Source organism: Lepisma saccharinum, chromosome 24, assembly GCF_977018435.1.
Source record: "Lepisma saccharinum chromosome 24, izLepSacc3.1, whole genome shotgun sequence".
Classification (NCBI taxonomy): domain Eukaryota; kingdom Metazoa; phylum Arthropoda; class Insecta; order Zygentoma; family Lepismatidae; genus Lepisma; species Lepisma saccharinum.
The window spans coordinates 36,501,376-36,521,831 of record NC_139252.1 but is presented as its reverse complement, the minus strand read 5'-3'; the positions used below and the strand labels follow the sequence as shown (position 1 = coordinate 36,521,831).

Sequence of the window (20,456 nt, the reverse complement as noted above, 5' to 3'; positions counted from 1 at the left end):
TGTGTACGCATTTCGTTCGAACTAAAGACAGGTATAGGGTTTGTACACATAAATTGACGTAATTTTTGTATCAGACAGAATTGTATGAATGCACAGTGGATCTAAGGAAGACTTTATTTGAAAAATACACATTTTTATTGGTTGCTGTTTTCACTGGGAATGAATACACTTAATTCATTATTTATTGCACGTAACCTAGTATTCCTCTTCTTCTTCTTGAAGTAGGGAAAGGAAATGTATACAAAATAGACGTAACTAGGTGGAGGTTACTAAAACTTGCAAATTAATAGCACTTTTGGTAACCTCCTGGGATGTGAGTTATTTTGCAAAATGTTTTCAACGATATTTTTATGAGTTAGAAATTTTTTTGATCCTGGCCGTTCTCAAAGTTAAGCCCAAGTTCTATTCTTCATCCCAAACTTAGGTTCTAAGTTACGCCCATGGTACACAAGAGTGAGTATTTACAGGTTACAGTATCTGTTTTGAGTGAACACACTTAGTGTAGAGATTCGTAAGCTTATGAAAGAAATGCAAGAATGAAATGAGAACCTTGGTGTTCAGCAGCTTTTGACTCCTCCATGTTATAAATTCCATTACACCAGCTCGCCCTGCCACGCCTGAAGATTGACACGTGGTATTACATTGCTGTTGCAAGGAACTATGGGATTTCTGTGGGAAAACAAAACAATCATTTCTTCATTGTAAAACTATGTAATGTTTGACTAAGCAAAATATAAATTACTTTCCTTTTAAGTGTAATTCAATTGTGAAAGAGAATATAAATAAATGAAATCTATTAATGTTTTCAATCAATTATAGTTCAATTACTACTGCCAGAAGCTTGAGTCTATTCCCTTCCATTAGTTCTGTCCCCCAAAAGTATTACAATGTCATTTGTTGATTGTCATAATTCTGGACCGCTTATTACAGTATCGTTAGGGTATTTTGCTGTGATATTTCTATCCAGTTTAAAATGACTTGTGTTTTACTGGAAATCTTGTATGAATAAATAAAATCGGTTGTTGAAATGATAAATCAATGTAGACAAGAAATAATTCCCGGTTTGATTAATTTCTGTGAATATTTCCAACTTCAAATTCAAAGTAGATTGAGATTGTAAACTAATATGCAGACGACATAATCTCGTCTACGGGGAAAAGCTCAAACAGGTTTCCTATCAGCAGGGTTCGAACCTGAATTCCCAAAATCTAAAGACTGTTTTTTTTATCAAGTAGGTTACAGAAAAGACAAAAGAAAAAAGACAAGAAAAGATACATGTATCAAAACAGACAAAGAAGCGAGTAAGAAAGGAAAAGAATAAGAGGAAGTGGTAGAGAAAGAGATCACAGAGGAAAATGAAACGAGAAAGCGAGAGGGAGGGGAAAATATTACTGAGAAAAAGAGAATAAGAGAAAGAGAGAGAATGAGCCGGGAATGAGTGAAAGCAAGAAAAGGGAAGAGACAGAGAGAGAGAGAGAGAATGAGAGAAAGCAAGAAAAGGAGAGAGAGAGAATGAGTGAAAGGAAAGAGACAGAGAGAGAATGAGAGAAAGCAAGAAAAGGAAAGAGACAGAGAGAGAGAGAGAGAGAGAGAATAAGAGAACGCAAAAAAGGAGAGAGAGAGAATGAGTGAAAGCAAGAAAAGGAAAGAGACATAGAGAGAGAATGAGAGAAAGCAAGAAAAGGAAAGAGATATATAGAGAGAGAATGAAAGAAAGCAAGAAAAGGAAAGAGACATAGAGAGATGGAGAATGAGAGAAAACAAGAGATACCAAATTAAAAGGGGAAAGGAAAGAGGCGATAGAGAGAGAGAGAGAAAGAGAAGATAAGACATAGAAGATCAGTTAAAAGGAGATTATTGAGAAAAATAAGAGAAAAGAGAAAGAAAGAAAAACAGGAAGGAAATGAAATATCATTGCTGAAACATATCCATTTACCTATTGGCAGGAATGAATACAGGAAAACAACAGAATGGTTCAACACTTACCCTTCATTGTTGGGTCTCCAGAAAGCAAGTGGTTGAAGACTTTGGACATTCGGAAAATTGTCACATATCAACCGCGCCAAGCTGGTTTTCCGTAGCTCCGTCAATTGGACTGCAACAAACAAATGAAAGATAAAGCTATAGCCACCATCAAAATGCACAAGGAAGAATAAGAAAGATATGAATTTAAACCAACGTGCAGAAATCCGAAGTCGGTTTATAACGAGATTGTGAGTTTGGAGATGTGAGGTCAGGAGAATTTTCACATGGCTGGCCAGATTTCCTACCACATTTTCATCATAATTAATTCACATATATCTTCAGACGAACGGTTGGAAAATCTTGATGCAATAGAAAGAAAATCAACTGACTGTTACATGTAACCAGGGTTGTTAAAGGTTCAAGAATTTTAAATAAATTCAATTCCGGTCCAGGGGAGAAAATCAGCAAGCGTAAATGGGTTCTGGACCGTAATGAACCTTTTTATCTGTAATGTATTTCAATTCTGTCCAGGAACCTTTCATCCAATTGAATTTAAATACGGTCCAGGAACCTTTTTTCAATGAAACAATACGTAAAAGGTTCCGGTCCTGCAGCGGAACACAATAGAACCAGGCCCGTAGCGAGGCATCAGCCCCCCTCCCCCCCCCCCCGGCACTGCCGTTAGTCCCTTGACATTAGGTAAAACTATTTTGTATAATTTGTTTGCAGTGATGAGTGAAAATGTAGACCACATACAGTATTACTTTGCTCACAACTTTGGTGAAGTATAAATTCACGTAACATGAACAGCAGCTATTACATTATATATCTGTACCTTCACTACCCCTGTTGCGACCTTCCTTTTAGTCAAACATCTGTGACTTTAATGTCATCATGCAACTTCCCTCCGCATCTGCGTCAAAGGTCAACAACAGCTCCCAAGTTTTGGGAACGAAGGGGAGTTTCATTGCTTCGGCCAGGTGTGGAATGTACAGTAGGCACTATGATTGAGTATTGTACATTTTTTTGTGTGATTATAAATATCTGTATCATCAAAAGTAGTATGGATTGTGTAGTAAGGGATGATTTCAATAGCAGTCAATTAACACTTCAAGCGATGTTTTTGTATATTTCTAAATTTTATGTAACTTAATGACCCCCCGCACACACACACAGGCACATAATTTACCTTCATTTATCACTTAAACTTTTGAAAAATGGACTTTGTTTACAAAGCCCTCCTGATAACCGGTGAGCCCCGCCTGGAGGTCAATTCTAGCTACGGGCCTGAATAGAACCCATTAGAATTTATGGGTTCCAAAACCGGGGGTGCGAAACTGGGGGGGGATATAATGTATTTCCCTTTGTAGATAAGGTTTAGCATAGTGCAGGGGCAAAAGTGGGGAGCAACTGACCCGCTCCCCCTCCCTAATCGCCGCCACTGCTGCAAGTAACTCGTTACTACGAAACACCAATTACAAGTTAAACTCACCTGGGTTGAAAGAATGTGGCTGCCCTCCCAGGTCATAGAAGAACCTGTCGCCCTTCTTGAGACGAGCGAATTGGTCGCCCACGATGCAGAGGAACGTGTGTCCTAGGAGGGCTCCCTTCACAGGGCGTTCGGCAATGCCTGCTATGAAAAGATCTATGTCGTCTACGCTGCGGTATAGGTGCCTCAGGACTTCTATGAGCTGAAAGGAAGGGGATTGTTAATGACTAAGCCTACGACATTGCACATACAAGGAAGAGTTAAATGAAAGTCTTAATTTGTTTCTGTTTGTTATCTAGTACAGAACATTCCCTGACATTCGCTACGAGACTCGGCGGCAAGCGGCCGGGCGTCAGCGATTGTCTTTCCCGGTGAACGGGTCCGCGACAGTCCCACGCTAAAGTCTGTTGTTTTTTATTCGCTCTCTTTCCCTTTCTGTTGACGTTGCAGACTGACGTCAGTATAATCCTCCCTCGGACGTTGTGTTGTCTCGTGTCCGTGTGTTGAAGATTGTGGCTTAATATGGCACCATAAAAGTTTACATTACAACAAAGGATTTATCTTTTCTAGTGTTACTTCAGAAAGAGGAATTGTGGAGAAGTGCGACGACGTTTTGCAACGAAATTTCCTGGTGTTCCCGTTCCACATAGGACCACTATATTAAACCTCGTAAAAAAGTTTAGAGTAACAGGGTCAGTTCTGAATAAAAGTGGAAAGAAAAACCCACGTGTACTTACTGAGGAAAAACTCGATGAGATAGGACAAAGGTTAGAACAGTCTCCTCGGAAATCTATCCGCCGCCTCTCACAAGGAACGAGTGTTTCAAAATCCACAGCATTTAGAGCCGCTAAAATTCTTAAATTTAAAAGGCATTTCCACCCATCTGCCTGCGAAACTGAGGCCATTGTCGAACTTTCTCCTACATTAGTAAACTTGCTGCAGTAAGCACGCACAGATATATTGAATTTTCATTTGCAGAGAATTTTCTATAATTTTCAGGCTGCCAGAGGGCAAGAAAGCACTCCTCTTCACTGGTGCAAATGTGTACATGAGGCGCCATCTTTAAAATAACAAAAATGGCGTTTTGAAGCTCACTTAATTAGTGTTGCAGCCTTGAGGTCGTTTTGTAAATAACGGTTGATAACTCATGTAAATTTGAGCTGTATATAGCCTGACTTACAATTTTTATTTGACTTCTAAGGTTTTTCATTTTTGACTCTTGTGTACTTGGACTTACCTCTGGTGAAATAGTATCACGTAAATCGTCAAAGCTTCTAGCCACACGTAGGCCACAGATTTGCCTGTAGGCATTGTACCCAGGCAATCCATGATCTCTTCCTCTCTGAATATTCAAGGCTACAAGATCCAGCCCGAACTGACCTCTTCCTTGGAACAGATGCTGAGTCAGCTACAGGGAACAGAATAACAGAAAGCAATTATCGTGTCATAAAGCAGTGACATCGACTTATATGTAGACAAAAAAGTAATTTACAGGGTGATTCACATGAAACTAACAGATTTCATTCCAGTTTTATTTCAATAGGAATACACCGTAACGCTCCGAGTTAGTCTCACATGAAGCAGAACATCTGGGAGATTCATAGATTCTCAAGAGAGTGCGCAGCTGTGAAGAATTTGGTAGCTCTCGTCATATTGTCACAGTGGCTGTGAAAATTCAGTACACGCTACGAATTGCCATGGTGCTTGAGAAATTGAATGACATAGAGCCGTGTCAAGGCTATTTTCAACAGGATGGCTCCACGTGCCATGTACCAAATGAGTCCTTCGCACTGATCCAATGACCGGATACTTTCCTAAAACTTATGGCCACCGAGATTACCTGACTTGAACCCCACTTCGACATTTTCCAGAAAAGTGTGCGTTACACGCTCTCTGACATTCGACGAATTGAAAGAGAGCATTACATACGACAGCGCCGGTATTGACAACCGCATACCCGAACGAACAACCAGGAACATCTGTGCCTTCACGAGGGGGTGGAGGATATTTTCAGCATGTAATGTAAATGTTATTAAACTCCCATATTTATGTTGGATGTAAGATGTAATAACTAGTTGCTAGCTCTATTGTTGTTCGCATACATTTATAATGAAATGTGTCAGTTTTATATGAATCACCCTGTAGAAGCATTGTGGATTCATAAATATTCACATGCCAATATATTACAATATCAGTCATTAGCGTACACAGTCATGGGCAAAGGAGGCCAGTACCCCTCCAAAAAAAAATTGCCAAATGACACTGTTGTACAATGCAATTTTTACAGAAACAAAGCTTTTGGAGTGTTGTTGATTGGCTCTTGTTTCTTTTCATATCATGCAAGGAAATAAAACAAAAAGCAGCCGGCCAAAGGTGGGTTCAGGGCTCCGGACATACAATATACGCGGGGCCTGTAACCAACGATTTCCCTAATGAAAACATGCAAAAAACAATAACCCCAGTATCCCATATATAAAAATGACTACTTGTTTCTGTAAAAAGTTCATTTTGGAGGAGCAGGTATAGTTTAGCACAATTTCATAATTGCCACGTCAATGACCAGTAAATGCACACTTTTAAGAAACATGGGATGGGCTGAACTCAAAGATTTGTTTTATTATTTTATGCCAGAAAATCCAGGCTTTTACATTTAAAAACCCTTTCACGCCATTTCCGAGAGGAATACTTGCATTGTGTATAGTGGCCAATTGGGCTATTGTAGTCATAATTTATAATTTCAAATATAACTGATATTTGCCTTATCCGGGAAAATGATGAAGAATCTGTCGATTTTTCCATCAATTTTAGGTACCCGGTTCGACACAGAGGGGTTCGGATCCCACTTTAAACTGTAGGTCCAGTCCCGATTAGCCTTACTGTGGATAAAGTGGACTCAAACACCAAATCAACCAATGAATCCATCAATTTTACCTACTGATGCTCATCCTGGAAATAAGCCCTATCCTAGCTTACTTACCTAATAACAATGTGGCCACGGGTAGTGTAAATAATATAGGATATTGAAGTATCATACTAGAGATGCAACAAAATTATTAGGAAATATTTTGATAACATTCAGTGAGTAATTAACCCTAGCTTAGCCGAGGGGGCTGTCAGGCCCACCATCTTTATTTTTTTTTTATTTTTCAACTGAAAATTTTTACAAGAATTGAAAATAAATTACATTGTTCCCTAGGGTTTTCCAAATAGTTATGTATTACTTTTGTTCATAAAAACATAAGTGTAATGTACATAGGAGGCAAAATGCTCTAGGTGGTCCTATCAGGCGCAATCTTTGAATACGTGTTTTTCGAGACACTCATACGAGTGAGGGTGTACACTCGAAATCGAATGAAACGCCCCCCCCCTTACGGTTATGCAACCCGGAATTTTGTATCATCTAGTTTCGCCAGGAATAGCAGCTCGCGAGAAGCGTAGTGTTTCCAACTCTTGAATCTAGCCAAAGATTCACGCGACCGGGTGGAGATCTTGCTTTCCTCTTGATTTGATTTTAACGGACAAGAAGTTTATTTTGAGAATGTCTCTGGTAATAATAACAAGTGTTATTAACATTTATGCTTGAGTTTTTTATTATTCTTTTACCACTTCCGAACGAATATGTGAAGATTTTTTTTTCATTTTGCAATAACGCTTTCGGCATTTTTCCTTCAGAGTTATTCTCTTTGTTTTTAAATTTTTGGCGACATCTGATTTGGAAAAAGTTCCACGAAGTTTGTTTTAAGTGTAAATGCATCTGGACATACAGTGTAGAGTGGGATTCGAACAACAAATATGAGCTTCCGTCGCGAATCGAACCAGCGCTCCTTTCATTATGTTTTCTTTCCACGTTTATTAAAATTTGCTTCCTTCAGCCTACTTCCGATTGTCGTATATTTCAATTCGTATTCCCGTTTTTTTTTTTCGTTTGCATTGTTCGAGCCGTGATAACTTTCTCTCTTAATCTGGTTATTCGAATACTTTTATACTTATTTTTTTTCCTTTTCTCGATTTTCCCTTCGCACTCATTACAGATTTCGGTATCGCGCTTTTCCATATTTTCAGTAATTTAATTCTTTGACTATTTTTAATTTGCCCTTAGTCCGAATCAAGAAAATATGTTAGGAAATGTTTCCCGTGTAAATCTTATTGTATGGTGGTGTAAAATTGATGCCAGCTTTTTCTTGCGATAAGGGTTTTGAAAGTGCAAGGGTCTCATTTATTAACCATGGTGGGAAGGGGGGGGGCGGAGGGGTGCCAGAAACCTTCCAGTCGGAATATGCCTGAAAAGAAAAGTATAGATCGACCACAACGAAAAAAATCCTTGGAACGAAAAGTACCCGCGCAGATCTCCCTTCTTCCCTTCAGTTCGGGCCATAAGGAAGCATGGTCCACTCTCCCCCGCCCCTCCTCGCGGGAGTACGGCGCACAGGAGTCGTGGGTCTGCGCAGGTTGTTTTGCTTGTGGTTCCACTCTTCCATCAGCATGTGGGTGCTGAGAAGGCTATGCTATCTGCGAGTGAGGGGGAGGGGGTGACGAGCAACACTGCCACAGCGAGTCGCTGTAAATGATTTCATTGTCTGTGCTGGGTGAAACCGGTTCTTGGTGCTCCTACACTTTTCCGATACATTTCTGCCAGCCTTTCTAGCGAAGCGAGGTCATATGTTCCAGATTCGAACTCTGGTCAGGCATGAATCTATCACTGAGTTTGTCCCGTCACAATTTTATAAATTGATAATTCATCCGTATTATCGCGATTAACTCAAGAGGCAGAAGAGTGATGTAAAATAACCGAAATAGAAATTGATGCATTTGTGCCTGGTGCTAGTGTAGCGACGAAGTTAACTCTTTATAAATGATGAAATAGGTAGCCCTTGCGCTCAAATACACTTATACCTTGGCACAAAAAAATAAAAAATCAAACTTATCGCTGATCTCTTACTACATTTGGAATACAGCCAAGAGCGATGTAAAGCAATGCAATTACATTGTGAATGTTTCACATCCTATAGTCTTTCTTTTTCTCGTGCGGGGGCGGGGGTTCATTCAATACAAATATCTAGGAATGGATTTAGCAACAATCCATGATATACTTAAATATCATAACATGCTGCGTAGCCAGGGTTCTTGGGTCCTAGCCTCTGATAATGAGGTTTTTTTTTCGTTGTTTCTTCAATCTTCATCAATTTCCCTGAAGCATCATTCATCCTCTGTCGCCATTGGCTATATGTAAAAGTTGACATAAAATTAGTAAATTTTGAAAAGAAAACACGAGGATCTGCTTTCCTCATAGCTCGCCAAACATGCACATTTCTGTATTTTATGCTTTCAGCGCTATCATTATTCTTGGCAGGCAAAGGAATTGAAGCAACTCTCACAACTAACGTAAACTACATATCACTCAGGCATGACAATTCTCGCGGGCAAAGTGGATTTTTTTGGCACATGGTAGCGCAATAACTATCTTCTGGCCTAGATTTAAATCCGTACTTTTTATTCCAGTTGAGTGATTGACTCACAATTTTGCCATTGAAGGTTTGGGTTGTATTTGGGTTATACGTATTGTGTTTTTGGTGCGCTAGGAAAAAGCAATCCCAAAGGTTCGCACTGAACAGAAAATTGTGTGCTTTTCCTCTCTCTCTCTCTCTCTCTCTTCCAACTCGGTCCCTCTCTCTCACCCCAAGTCCCCACTATTTAGGTAAACTGTTGTTAGAAACATATTTTCCGAAGAATATCCACATTGAAAATAATATTCCCCAATTGTTTTGATAGGGCATTTCTATTGCTCCGAACGAATTATCTCCGTAAGAGGACTAGGGCCTCCCCTATGGCGCAATCGTAGAGTCGTCACCTTTTAATCAAGGGGTCCCGGGTTCGATACCCGGTGGAGGCACATAGTGGTTCGGAACCCACTATAAACTGTAGGTCCAGTCCCAATTAGCCTTTCTGTGCACAAAGTGGACTTAAAAACCAACAATTCAATTCAATTCAATTCAATCATCTTATCAATATTTTTAAATCTGCATGCACCTGCTTAATTTAATAGATTATACATTTATATTCATTGCGGGCAGAAATGTGAGAGAAAACAATGCATTTTTTTCAGGGAATGCATGAGTCAATAATAATGTATATTTTACGGTATATACTCTTTTATATTGCATTGATTCAATAGCATCCCTATTTCCTAAAGCAAGTGTAAGTTTCTTTGCACACACCACGCAGGCCCTGCTTGACGTAAATCTCAGATGCAGTAACTTCACGGTTGCCTTTTGCCACCACGCTTTGGCTTTAATTCGAGCCCCGGTGGGTGCTTCGTTCGAGATCCTGCAGCAGTTTTACTCGTATCTATGCCTTGAGCATGTCACTTGCAACGGAACCAATAAAATGAAACTTCCTGCACCGGAATGGGCGTGAAACTCTACTTGCACCAATGATAAGGCGTTTTCAAGAGGCATGTGCCACGTGCAGCATGTCCCTTTGGTCCGAATGTTCCTTTACGATATCATTTCATCATGCCTTACTTTCGGAATTTACAAGAGGGAAGATAGTCCGCATGTTCTTGTGCGGCGGATCTGCTGCACTACAGATTGCTACGACCCTTGGTGTGGACGATTCATGCGTCAGGCGTTGGATTCGGTGTTACGAGGAAGAAGGGGACCAAGGAATGAAGTCACGACCCAACAAAGGCCGCCGAAGAAGGCAACCAGGGAAGAAGATGCAGGCATCATTGAGATGAGCGAGGGCAATCCCTTCATGGCTACAACGAAGATTCGCCAAGAGTTGAAACTCGAGTGTCATGCTGCAACAGTTCGGCACCGTCGAGCGGCAAAGAAAGAAGCAATGATGCATTTCCATCACGAAGCACGGATCAGTTTTCTTTACAATATTTACCAGCTCCTCAAGAATTTTGGCAGAACGTAATTTTGAGCGACAAAAAAGTATTTTCGTCTGACGAAAATGGTCAGGTTTATGTTTGGAGGCGCAACAACACTCGCTACGGCCCCGAGAACATTTCTACTCATGCTAGGAGTGGCAGGATATCCGTGGCGGTGTGGGGATGGATCAGTTCGTCTGGAGTAGGTGGATTGGTGGAAGTGTCCTCGAGAATGAATTCGAAGGAATACATCGCAGTGCTGGAAAACCACATGCTTCTCAGCGTGCGAGAGAGACACCTTGAAGATGAGATTTCGCACGTGAATTTCGATCAAGACAACAGCAGCGTCCATACATCGAAAGCGAACACCACCTGGTTTAATCAGCACCCAGGAATTTCAAGAGTAGATTGGCCAGCGAAGTCTCCCAATCGAAAACATTTTTACGTGTTTGATGTTTGGGAGAGTTTAAGGAGAAGACCAAACATCTGCTCGTGAAATCCTTGCCTCGTCGACTAGATGCAGTGCTTGAATCCAACGGCGGGTGGACACAGTATTGAAACCCCGCACGGTTTAACCGATGTTCTTTGCTACATCCCAGAACAAAACTAATTACACACATCTCCATATGCAACTTATGTTTCCAATTCTTTTTTATTGATACCTTGGTGCTCATGGTTTTCTTTTTCACACACCTGCACCATTATATTATAATCTATAATATTAATATTCACATTATTGACAGATATGATTCACATGAAATTCAAATGCGCAACACACATGCACCCATTCCTAACACTTAACTATTAGTTACATTACACCTATCACGTTGTCACAGTTCTAAATCAGTGGTGCCCAGGGGGAAGGGGCATTATGGCGCAGACTGTGATGGAAATTTGACTGAGTAAACAGGGAACAAGTTTAATTACGTTATCAATTAGCCATTGCTGTTATATAAATAGTAATTTGTAGATTGTCAGGGGAATTGTTACGGGTAATAAGTAATATTGGTGGGGGGGGGGGCGATATCCAACTCTTACATATTAGGCCTTAGATTGATAGGGAAATTATGGTGGGCGATTAATGAAGTTAGTGGGATTTTCAGGTAGCTGGATTGATAATTATTTTGGGGGCAGGGAATCCCAACTCTTGTGTATTACTATTACGTCTTAGATTGCTTTTTTAGAGGGAGCAATATCAACAGGAAGTCTAAAATTGGCATGGAAATTTTGTTGGGAAGATTGAGTATTAAATTTGAGGTGGAGGGGAGGGAAATGAAGTTTTGATAAAGTGTTATGTCTTAGATTGTGAAGGGACTCGAACCCGGAACATTCGGTGTCTGGATCGTTAGTCCATCACTAACCGCGCTTGGCCGCAGAGAAGGTTCTCTTTGGTGGCCAAGCGCGTTAAATGGTCCACTTCCGATACCACGAAATTTCCGGGTTCGAGTCACGGCTTCAGTATTGGTATCATGGTGTCAATTTAATCTAATCGTCACTCATCCTCATTAGCCGAAAGTGGCAGAAGAGCGGCTTAAAATAACAAGAGGTACAAAAACAACTTTAACCCTCTAGTAATTTCTGATCAATAGATGCGTATTAGCTTTGATTGTTGACTCTTTAATGATAAGCTTACGATTATTATTGTTAATATGGATTGCCATCCATCAACAGAAGGACGGACCAATCGATCATTTGATTCATGTCGTTTTTTTGGTATTTGTTGTCCCTTCGGATCAGCTTCGAAACCTAAGGAAATGATTAGATGTTTTTCTGAAGTTAGTGACAATGGTTCTTTAATTTCCCGTCGCTATTTCAGCCGGCGCGGGAACCACCTTTATGGTAGTGATCCTCTGTTGCCGCGTTTACATACGAAGGAACTCGTGGCCAAACAACGAATTAGGTCTACCGCTTGGGCAAGAAGCGGCAACTTCACAAAGCCCTCTTCTCCGAAGCAGCCAGCCGGGAAACAGAATTTTGTCAAAATAACCCTTCTGCTCTGTGAATGAACACCGGTTCTAACAGCGTTTCTATACTTAATTGGACAGTATCCATTGTTTTTCTTTTTGATTGACTATATATTCTATTTATATATTTCGAGACATATCAAGAGATCACCTCTTCTCTCATCTTCAGGCGAACAATTTTTGCTATGTCTGTAGTGTGATTGGAACTATGACAGTCCGTGATTTTTTCCAAATCCGGTCCGCTAAGCAACCAGTCTTAGATGCCCATTCGAAATCGACAGCTATAGAGCAAAATATGTTTAAAGTAAAGAGTCTTATTGAATGAAACATAGCTCGACTCACCCTCACATTTGAATTTTTTTTAGATAACTTGCGTGCACTTCGTATAGAAGGCACCACGAGACTGAAAATTCACACTATTTGGCATGGCAAATAGACCTTATTCCAGCTTCGCTGAAAGTTCGATGTAGTTGTCAGTCATTAAGTTCAACGCTCTCTGCGCGTGTGTTGTGATGGGTTACCGTGTTCCAATTTTGTTTTAATTCCATTTCATGCTCAAAAAGGCTACCCGAAGTGGGACCTACAGTTGAAAGTGGGATCCGAACCACTAGGCAGTTGTGTCTCCACCAGGAATCGAACCTGGGACTCCGTGATTATAGGGGGTTAACGCGTTCATGGCTTTACAGTTTCGTGAATTCAAGGAAGCCAAGGTGAGAAAAATGTGAAGAAATATCTTCTACACGGAGCTAACTGTGTGTATGTATGTAAAACTTTCTAGCACATCCATTTTCCTACCTTCATTTTATCATCATTACGTTGAATTTTGCACCAGTGATTTTTCACTACGTTCTAGGTCACGTCACTTTGAGTCGTAAAGTATTGTCTGTAATTCAGTTTTAGTATAGTTTGTAGCCTCTCACCCAAAAATTTTTAAGGTGGGAGAAGGGAGGGGGGGGGGCTCAACTTCTGGAAAAAATAGTGCGAGTTCAATTGAGAATACGAAAATAGAGCGGAATGATTATATTGCTACAATATCTTCAGGAAAGTAAAGCGTAAAATTGAATTCTGCCTCTGAGTGAGTCCATGATATTGTTTATGTTTGAAGGTAATATATTAAACATGACTATCAGCATAACCGAACGCATATAATGAGATGATTTATTAGTGTTAGCAGACTAAAGGTGTGAGTGCGGCCTGTTCCCTCGTTTATTACGGAATTCCACATGTAAAAATTGATCAGCTCTTATTGCGAGTAACCATTATAGGCTTAGACCAAATTCTGGCGTTTATATTTCAATTCACTTCCTCAACAAATCCTTTCTCGATTGACTAGATTTTAAGCGGAGCGTCATTCAGTTGTTTGTGAGTGTTCTTTTTGCAGAAGCAACAGCAGCTCGCTCGCACCCACAGTGCCCCGCCCATTCGACGAGACGCGTTGTCTGTGCAGTGCAGAACAGTGACAGTGTTGCCTCTCTATTCGATCTTTGTATTCTCTTTTGCCTGCCACAACACACACATTTCAGACAATTCTTCCCATACAACAAATGGAAAAGCAATCAGGAAACTGTTAAATGGCTCTTTTCTAGATTTTCTATTAACACTTTCCACGGCCAAGATATGTTAACTTGGTTCTGTTTCGTATTCCCACAATTTGGCTTCGTGCAGTAGGGCTTTATATTGCAAGCTAATAAAAAACAACGTAGACAGGTATTTTAACATTTTAATTTTCATCCGTTTCATGATTGTGTGAAAGAATATGGTGGAAAAATACACTACTTGAGACAATATCACTAATAATAATTGGCCGCCGCTGTGCCCGAGCGTGGTAAGCCGTCGGCTTTTGATCTCGCTGCCGAAATTCCCGGGTTCGAGTCCCGGCCTGGGTATGATTGTTTATGAGTGTTCCTTCATGAATTTTATCATACACTAATCCTCATCGTTGCGACTAGCCAAACGTAAAGTAAAAAAAGAGAAAGATATTAGTAATAATAAAAATATGAATCTAGCTCCCCATGGTTCCTTTATGACTGTCCTTTTATCAATTTCATCGAGTCATCATTCATCCTCATTGTTGCGATTAGCCAATAAATGGTAGAGAAGCTGCGAAAAATAAGATGTAAAATAATAACAGAATTTTCTCCACAGAAGGAAAAATAAATGCTCCAGAAAACATGCAATACAGGAAAAGAGTGTCCTGTAATGTGAGTCTGTAAACCAAATGTAAATCACGAATGAAGAAGTTACGTGAAGGTTTCGTCTTCTACAAAGCAATACAGGCTTGGATGGCGTAGTGGTAGCGTCGTCGCCTTGTAATCAAGGGGTCCCGCTGGAGGTACAAAGTGGTTCGGATCCCACTTTAAACTGTAGGTCCAATCCCGATTAGTCATACTGTGCATTGTGGACTTAAAACACCAAATCAACAACCAACCAACCAATACGGGGTTGGAAACACTACGATTATAGGTTTGGAAACACTGCTCCTCTCGGGAACTACTCTACCAGGTGAAACTAGACGATATAAAATTCCGGGTTGCATAACCGTAAGGGAGGGCGTTTCTTTCGAATTCGTGTGTACAATTGGTTGGTAATGATGGTATTTTTGAAATTACTATAATTAATAAACAACCGCTCCTCTATAAACAAAAAGCATTAATAAAAAAATATTATGTTCTTTCTGAGTGGCCGCGGTGGCTCAGTCGGTGTCGGCCCCCGTGGCGGAGTGGTTAGCACATCGCTCTACGACGCCAGGGGTCCCGGGTTCGAATCCCGGCTCGGACATGGATGTTTGTGATTGTCTGTCCTGAATCGTTCTGAAATTGAAATATGAATGAAGTGATATAAGTGAATGAAGTGTGATTGGGGAAGCTTCCGCATAGGGGCTTTCCTTTAAGAAAATAAAAAAGAAATTTTAAAAAAATATTTGGTCTAGGAATTAATTCGTGCGGTTGTTACGCACACATTGAAGCTGTAGTTCAAACACAAAATACATAAATACCTTAAGAAAAATATTGTCCATCGCGAGCCACCACTTCGCCCATCTGTCAGGCAAGTTACGGATTCCGTGGCGAAAGAAGTCCTCATCCTTTGAAGCGATCCAGTCAGACCCATTTTTCGATATCTTCTGAAGAAGTGAACCGCTGTCCAATCAAATCGTTATTCATGCAATCGAACAAGTAGTAGTCCGAAGAAGCAACGTCTGGTGAATACGGCGGGTGGGGTAAAACTTCCCATCCGACATTTTCTAAATAGGTTTTGACCGGTTTTGCGACATGTGGGCGAGCGTTATCATATTGAAAAATAAGTTTATCATGTCTGTTCTCCCATTCTGGTCGTTTCCTGGCCAGAGCTTGCTTCAAACGCATTAATTGTCGTCGATAACGTTCTCCATTAATAGTTTCACCCGGTAGAGCAGCCACGGGCTGAACTTCGCCCATGATTAAAGAAATTCTAAATTTTAAATTCTAAATAGTACACCACACCTTTCATATCCCACCATATGCACAGCATAACCTTTGCACAGTGAATATCTCGTTTCGGTTGTGATGGACCTGGTTCACCTGGCTTCACCCAGGCCTTTTTTCGTTTCGGGTTCTCGTAATGGATCCACTTCTCATCGCCAGTAACAATGCGATGCAAAATCCCTTTCTTTTCTGTCTTTGAAGCAGCAATTCGCAAATGGTTTTTCGTCTTTCAACGTCTCTGTCTTTCAATTCATGTGGAACCCAATGTGACATCTTTTGAATCATTCCCATGGATTTGAGGCGTTTGGAAACTGTTGTTTGATCAACGCCTAATGCTTCTGCAAGTTCTTCCTGCGTTTGACACGAATCCTGATCGAGCAACGCTCTCAATTCTTCGTCTTGAAATTTTTTTGGCTGTCCAGGTCGCTCTTGGTCTTCCAGGCCGAAATCACCACTTCTAAACCGTGCAAACCACTTCTGACACGTTCGCTCAGCTAGCGCATGGTCACCATACACTTCCACCAAAATACGATGACTTTCGGTAGCACTTTTCTGCATGTTAAAGTAACGAAGCAGAAAACCCCACAAAAACACTTTATCTGGCACGAACTGCGCCATGTTCAGTTGACTACAAAATGCTGTTGTTGACGCGTCAATCAACTGTCCTATACTACGAACGATGCGCGCTGACAGGAGTTTTCAACGCATGTGTGGATACACGGAACTGTGGGACGATACGCTCGTTACGCCATCTCTTGCCCAGGCGCACGAATTAATTCCTAGACCAAAATATATGAAAAAAAAGGGGGGTCGGTAACGCGTCTGACTACCATGCTAAAGGTCCCGGGTTCGATCCCCGGCCGGTTCAAATCGGGGAACTTTCTAACGTTGGAAGCGTTGGAAGCGCCCACCCAGCGTTGATTGACATGGGTACCTGGGGGAAACCCTGGAGGGTAAAGGCGATCACGGGCTTGATGCTGATCACATCACCCCCACTCATGACCCCACGTTACCCCCACACCCCCTATACGCCTTCATGGCGTAGTGCTAAGCACAGGGGAGCACTTTACCTTTTTAGTGAATGCTGAAATATGCGTGTGATACTAATGAAATAATTGGTTAATATTTTTTTATTAATTATGTTAATTATTATAATTAATAAATAACACATATAATCAACAAATAAAGCAGTGATTTAATAATAAAATGGTTTCTTGAATTATAGTGATTAAAAAAAGAGTGTGGGCCTGTGACCACCCCACCCCCTTCCGTCAGGTAAGGAAGTTTCTCGTACGACACAGTTAAGTTAGGGTTATGTTGTGAGGATTCTTCAAATGTAAAATGAAGAAACATTTTGTTCTTTAAGCGCGAGGATTTTGATTTCTAAAGTAAAATATACAAGTAAATAATTATTGGATGGGCTCGGGACCCACAGCCCCATATAAGTTGGAACCACTGCCAATAAACAAGCTTACCTCTTCAGTGACAAAATTGTCAAAGGCGAGCACTGATTGGGTGGCAAGGCCTCGGATCAGGCTGTCCACGGCGCCTGCCTGCCGCAGAATGTATGGCCTGTTGAACATTTCCCTCAGCAACAGATCTCCAACGACGCTCCGGCCCTCGCTAACCATGTTGAAGTCTCTGGGTATGAGTGTGTGCAGGCGGAAAGCTGCTGCGGCGAATTCATTGTTGATGGAAGCGTCGAATTCTTGATTGTAGTCATTGGAGTACCCTGTACTCAGGGGTAGCATGCCGTAGACTTCCATGAATGTTCGTCCTGGAGAAGAAAGAACAGTTACAATTTCAAAGTTGTCTCCATGATTTTTTAATTAAAGCATCCTATAAACAGGGATGCCCATAAATCAACCTCCAACGACTCCCAAACATTCCCTCTAAAATGTTCCACAATGGCGAATTTATTTGGCTTAAATTTATCCTTTCGTCCTAAATACGAACTTACAGTAGAGCCCCTGCTACTACCTTCAAAAGATAGCAACAGCCCCAACCTTTCCACGTTTGAATTCCGTATTATTTTGGGCAGACAAAAGTTCACAGAGAAATTAAATATGATTGTCAGGAACCATTGCAAGGGATGTTACACCATGGAATCTTTTCATGGTGTTATTAGTCAAGCCCTCATCCACATCGTCGCGAAGGCCTTCCCGATGGAGCAATGCTAACGTCCTCGCCTTGTAATCGAAGGGTCCATGGTTCGATACTCGGTGGAGGCACATACAGTATGTACCAGTCTTATCCGTACAGAGGTAGTTGGAAAGTGAAATGATAAAGTACACCGCTGGAAAACAAAAAAATAAAAAAGAGTCTTGCTCAAATGATGTTCACAACAATGGTACATTGTTATGTCCGTTCGTCTTCCTCCACACCCTGTGGACACCATCTGATCCCAAAAGGTTGATTTTGGTCTCATCGGAGCAGATGATGTTCGTTGTTCCAGAACTCCTGGTCTTAATGCACATGGTTTTTTGCATTCTCTCATGATATCCCAGTCTGTACAATGCGCGATGAGCTGTTAAATTGCTCACTGTCTTTCCTGTTGCATTTCCGACCCGTGACCTCAATTTCGGAACATTTAATTTTGGATTAGCCTTAACTTTTCTCACCACGAAAAGTTCCCCTCTTTCAGTTAGCCTTTCCTCCTTTCTTCTTCTTGCCCGATTCTTTGTTGAACCCTCATATTTGAATTTATTTACAATATACTGAACAGTAGAATGAGATTTGTTCACTAATGACCCTATTTCCCTCAAAGAATGTCTTTTAAGAGCAATATTCACTATCACACCTTTAAGGTGACACGTTCTTTAGTCAAAAGAACATGATTTAACTAAAAGAAGTTCACATGAAAGACTCGAAAGCATTCGCGTGATGCCTCTCAGGGTATGGGGTAATATCTCTCTGTTAGTTCGTCAAATAAAATCAAAGTTAAGTTTGCACTAAGAAAAAGGATGTCTATTTTCCTTCTTTGCAAACTAAATACTTATATCCTAACATATACTCCATGTCACTCAAAGAAATTAAACTTCTTATAATTCAACTTGATCACTCTATTCAAAAACCGAGCCCGAACTTCCAAGTCAAGACAAAAGACACTCGTAATTGCCATGGTAACAGCCCTTACAAGATAAGTATATGCAGGTTAGTCACTATCCTGACATTATCAGTGATAGGTAAATTACAGAAATTAAGATTAAAGAACAATAAACATTTGTACAAGAGAAAAGATAATTAATAACAATAAATATCAGTGCAATGGCAAAGGACGTGTCAAAGGTCAGAGCTGAGCTCCTGTCTCTTCCGCATTACGGACTGCCCACGCTGACCGAGTGGTTGAACGCTAGACTGGCTCAACAGACCTGCAACTAAAGCTGTACGTTCAAAATGCAGTGTTTTGCACACAACAACGTGACATGATCACTACATGACTCATGCGTACGAACATGAAAGGTTCATACATGAAACGACCTCTAACGATTTATAATACTCTCCATCCAATACAATTACTGTATCTCTCATATTTTGTACACATTACCTTTTCAAATGTACTCCCTGAATACTGGACACCTTTTGTTACGATATTTCGCAAACTGACCACGTTCAGAGGTGTCTCATACAATGTATACAGCCTGTACGAACAAGTATGGTACAGTGGGATCCATGAGTATTACCGTGCAAATTGTCCATCACCATGTTCGTGCACTTTATTTGACCCAGTAAGAGTTTCAAGAATTAAAAGAAAACTCAAAACAAGCTGTTGACAACTTCTGCACCAGCATACATAAAAATTCATCGCTTAAGAACACACAGAATGTAAGAGAAAGATTAATTAAAACAGTCATGGACAATTTACCGAGTATTACTTATGCATTCCACTGTAGATACTGTAGTGGTTCAGATTCCACTTTAAACTGTAGGTCCTAGACCACTTTCGCTTGTTCGTACTCGTTGAAGTCTCCCACGCCGGAGCGTTTACAATGGAATATCATTTTAATGTGACACTAATCGTAGACACATTTGTATGTAAAATAGTCGCACTGGCAGTTTCAGTCCACAATCATGTATTTCATTTCCATATGGGGTCTATCACTGTGTATTGGTAAGATGGACTAAACTACATTTTACACTTCAACGATCCATACATATTTGACGGCCCACTTCAACAGGAAAAAAGTCGGTTATACGCGTACTACCGGGCTTCGAGTGTAAGCCGCTCGTTTTTCTTCTGGGTTCTTGATACTTGGCCACTTTGCACTGCCAAATTGAATAAGCCAGAAAGGATTTGTCATGCAGTTTCGCTTATTTATCGCGGACAACTTACCCAAGATTATTGGTAACCATTCGTTATACGTGATGTGTTGTAGTTCCGCTACAACAATACGTCGTGCTTCCTGATAAAGCACTTCGTCTGACCAATTGGGATTCTGCCTCTCCAGTTGTCCAACAACCCTGTTGTGCTCGCGTAGCCAAAGGGTTTGCACTGTGGCCAAACCTGGTTGCTCATTTACCCTGTTGTCCCCTGCAAGAAATTTAGCATTGATGATTAACAATACAATACATTAAAACAATTGATTTTGTATTATTATAACTATACGGAGTCCTACACACATAAAAAAAGTATAAAGTTAATACCACAGAAACAAAAATGGCTCGTGTCTACTTTAAAAATAGTTAAAGAACAATGGCAATAT

At 40.7% G+C, this 20,456-nt stretch overlaps 1 protein-coding gene across 1 annotated transcript in view; it reads right to left on the bottom strand.

The window, feature by feature from the left end:
- Window positions 1-25: 25 nt before the first annotated feature.
- LOC145978323 (peroxidase-like) overlaps window positions 26-20,456 on the bottom strand; it is a 64,467-nt gene continuing 44,036 nt past the window's right edge. Inside the window, exons 6-11 of the mRNA XM_083110881.1 lie at window positions 20,087-20,284; window positions 17,229-17,530; window positions 4,692-4,862; window positions 3,458-3,656; window positions 1,987-2,095; window positions 26-669 (exon numbers count right to left, since the gene is read on the bottom strand). Coding sequence (XP_082967007.1) covers window positions 594-669; window positions 1,987-2,095; window positions 3,458-3,656; window positions 4,692-4,862; window positions 17,229-17,530; window positions 20,087-20,284 — 1,055 coding nt within the window. The 3' untranslated portion in view covers window positions 26-593. The remainder of the gene's footprint in view (window positions 670-1,986; window positions 2,096-3,457; window positions 3,657-4,691; window positions 4,863-17,228; window positions 17,531-20,086; window positions 20,285-20,456) is intronic.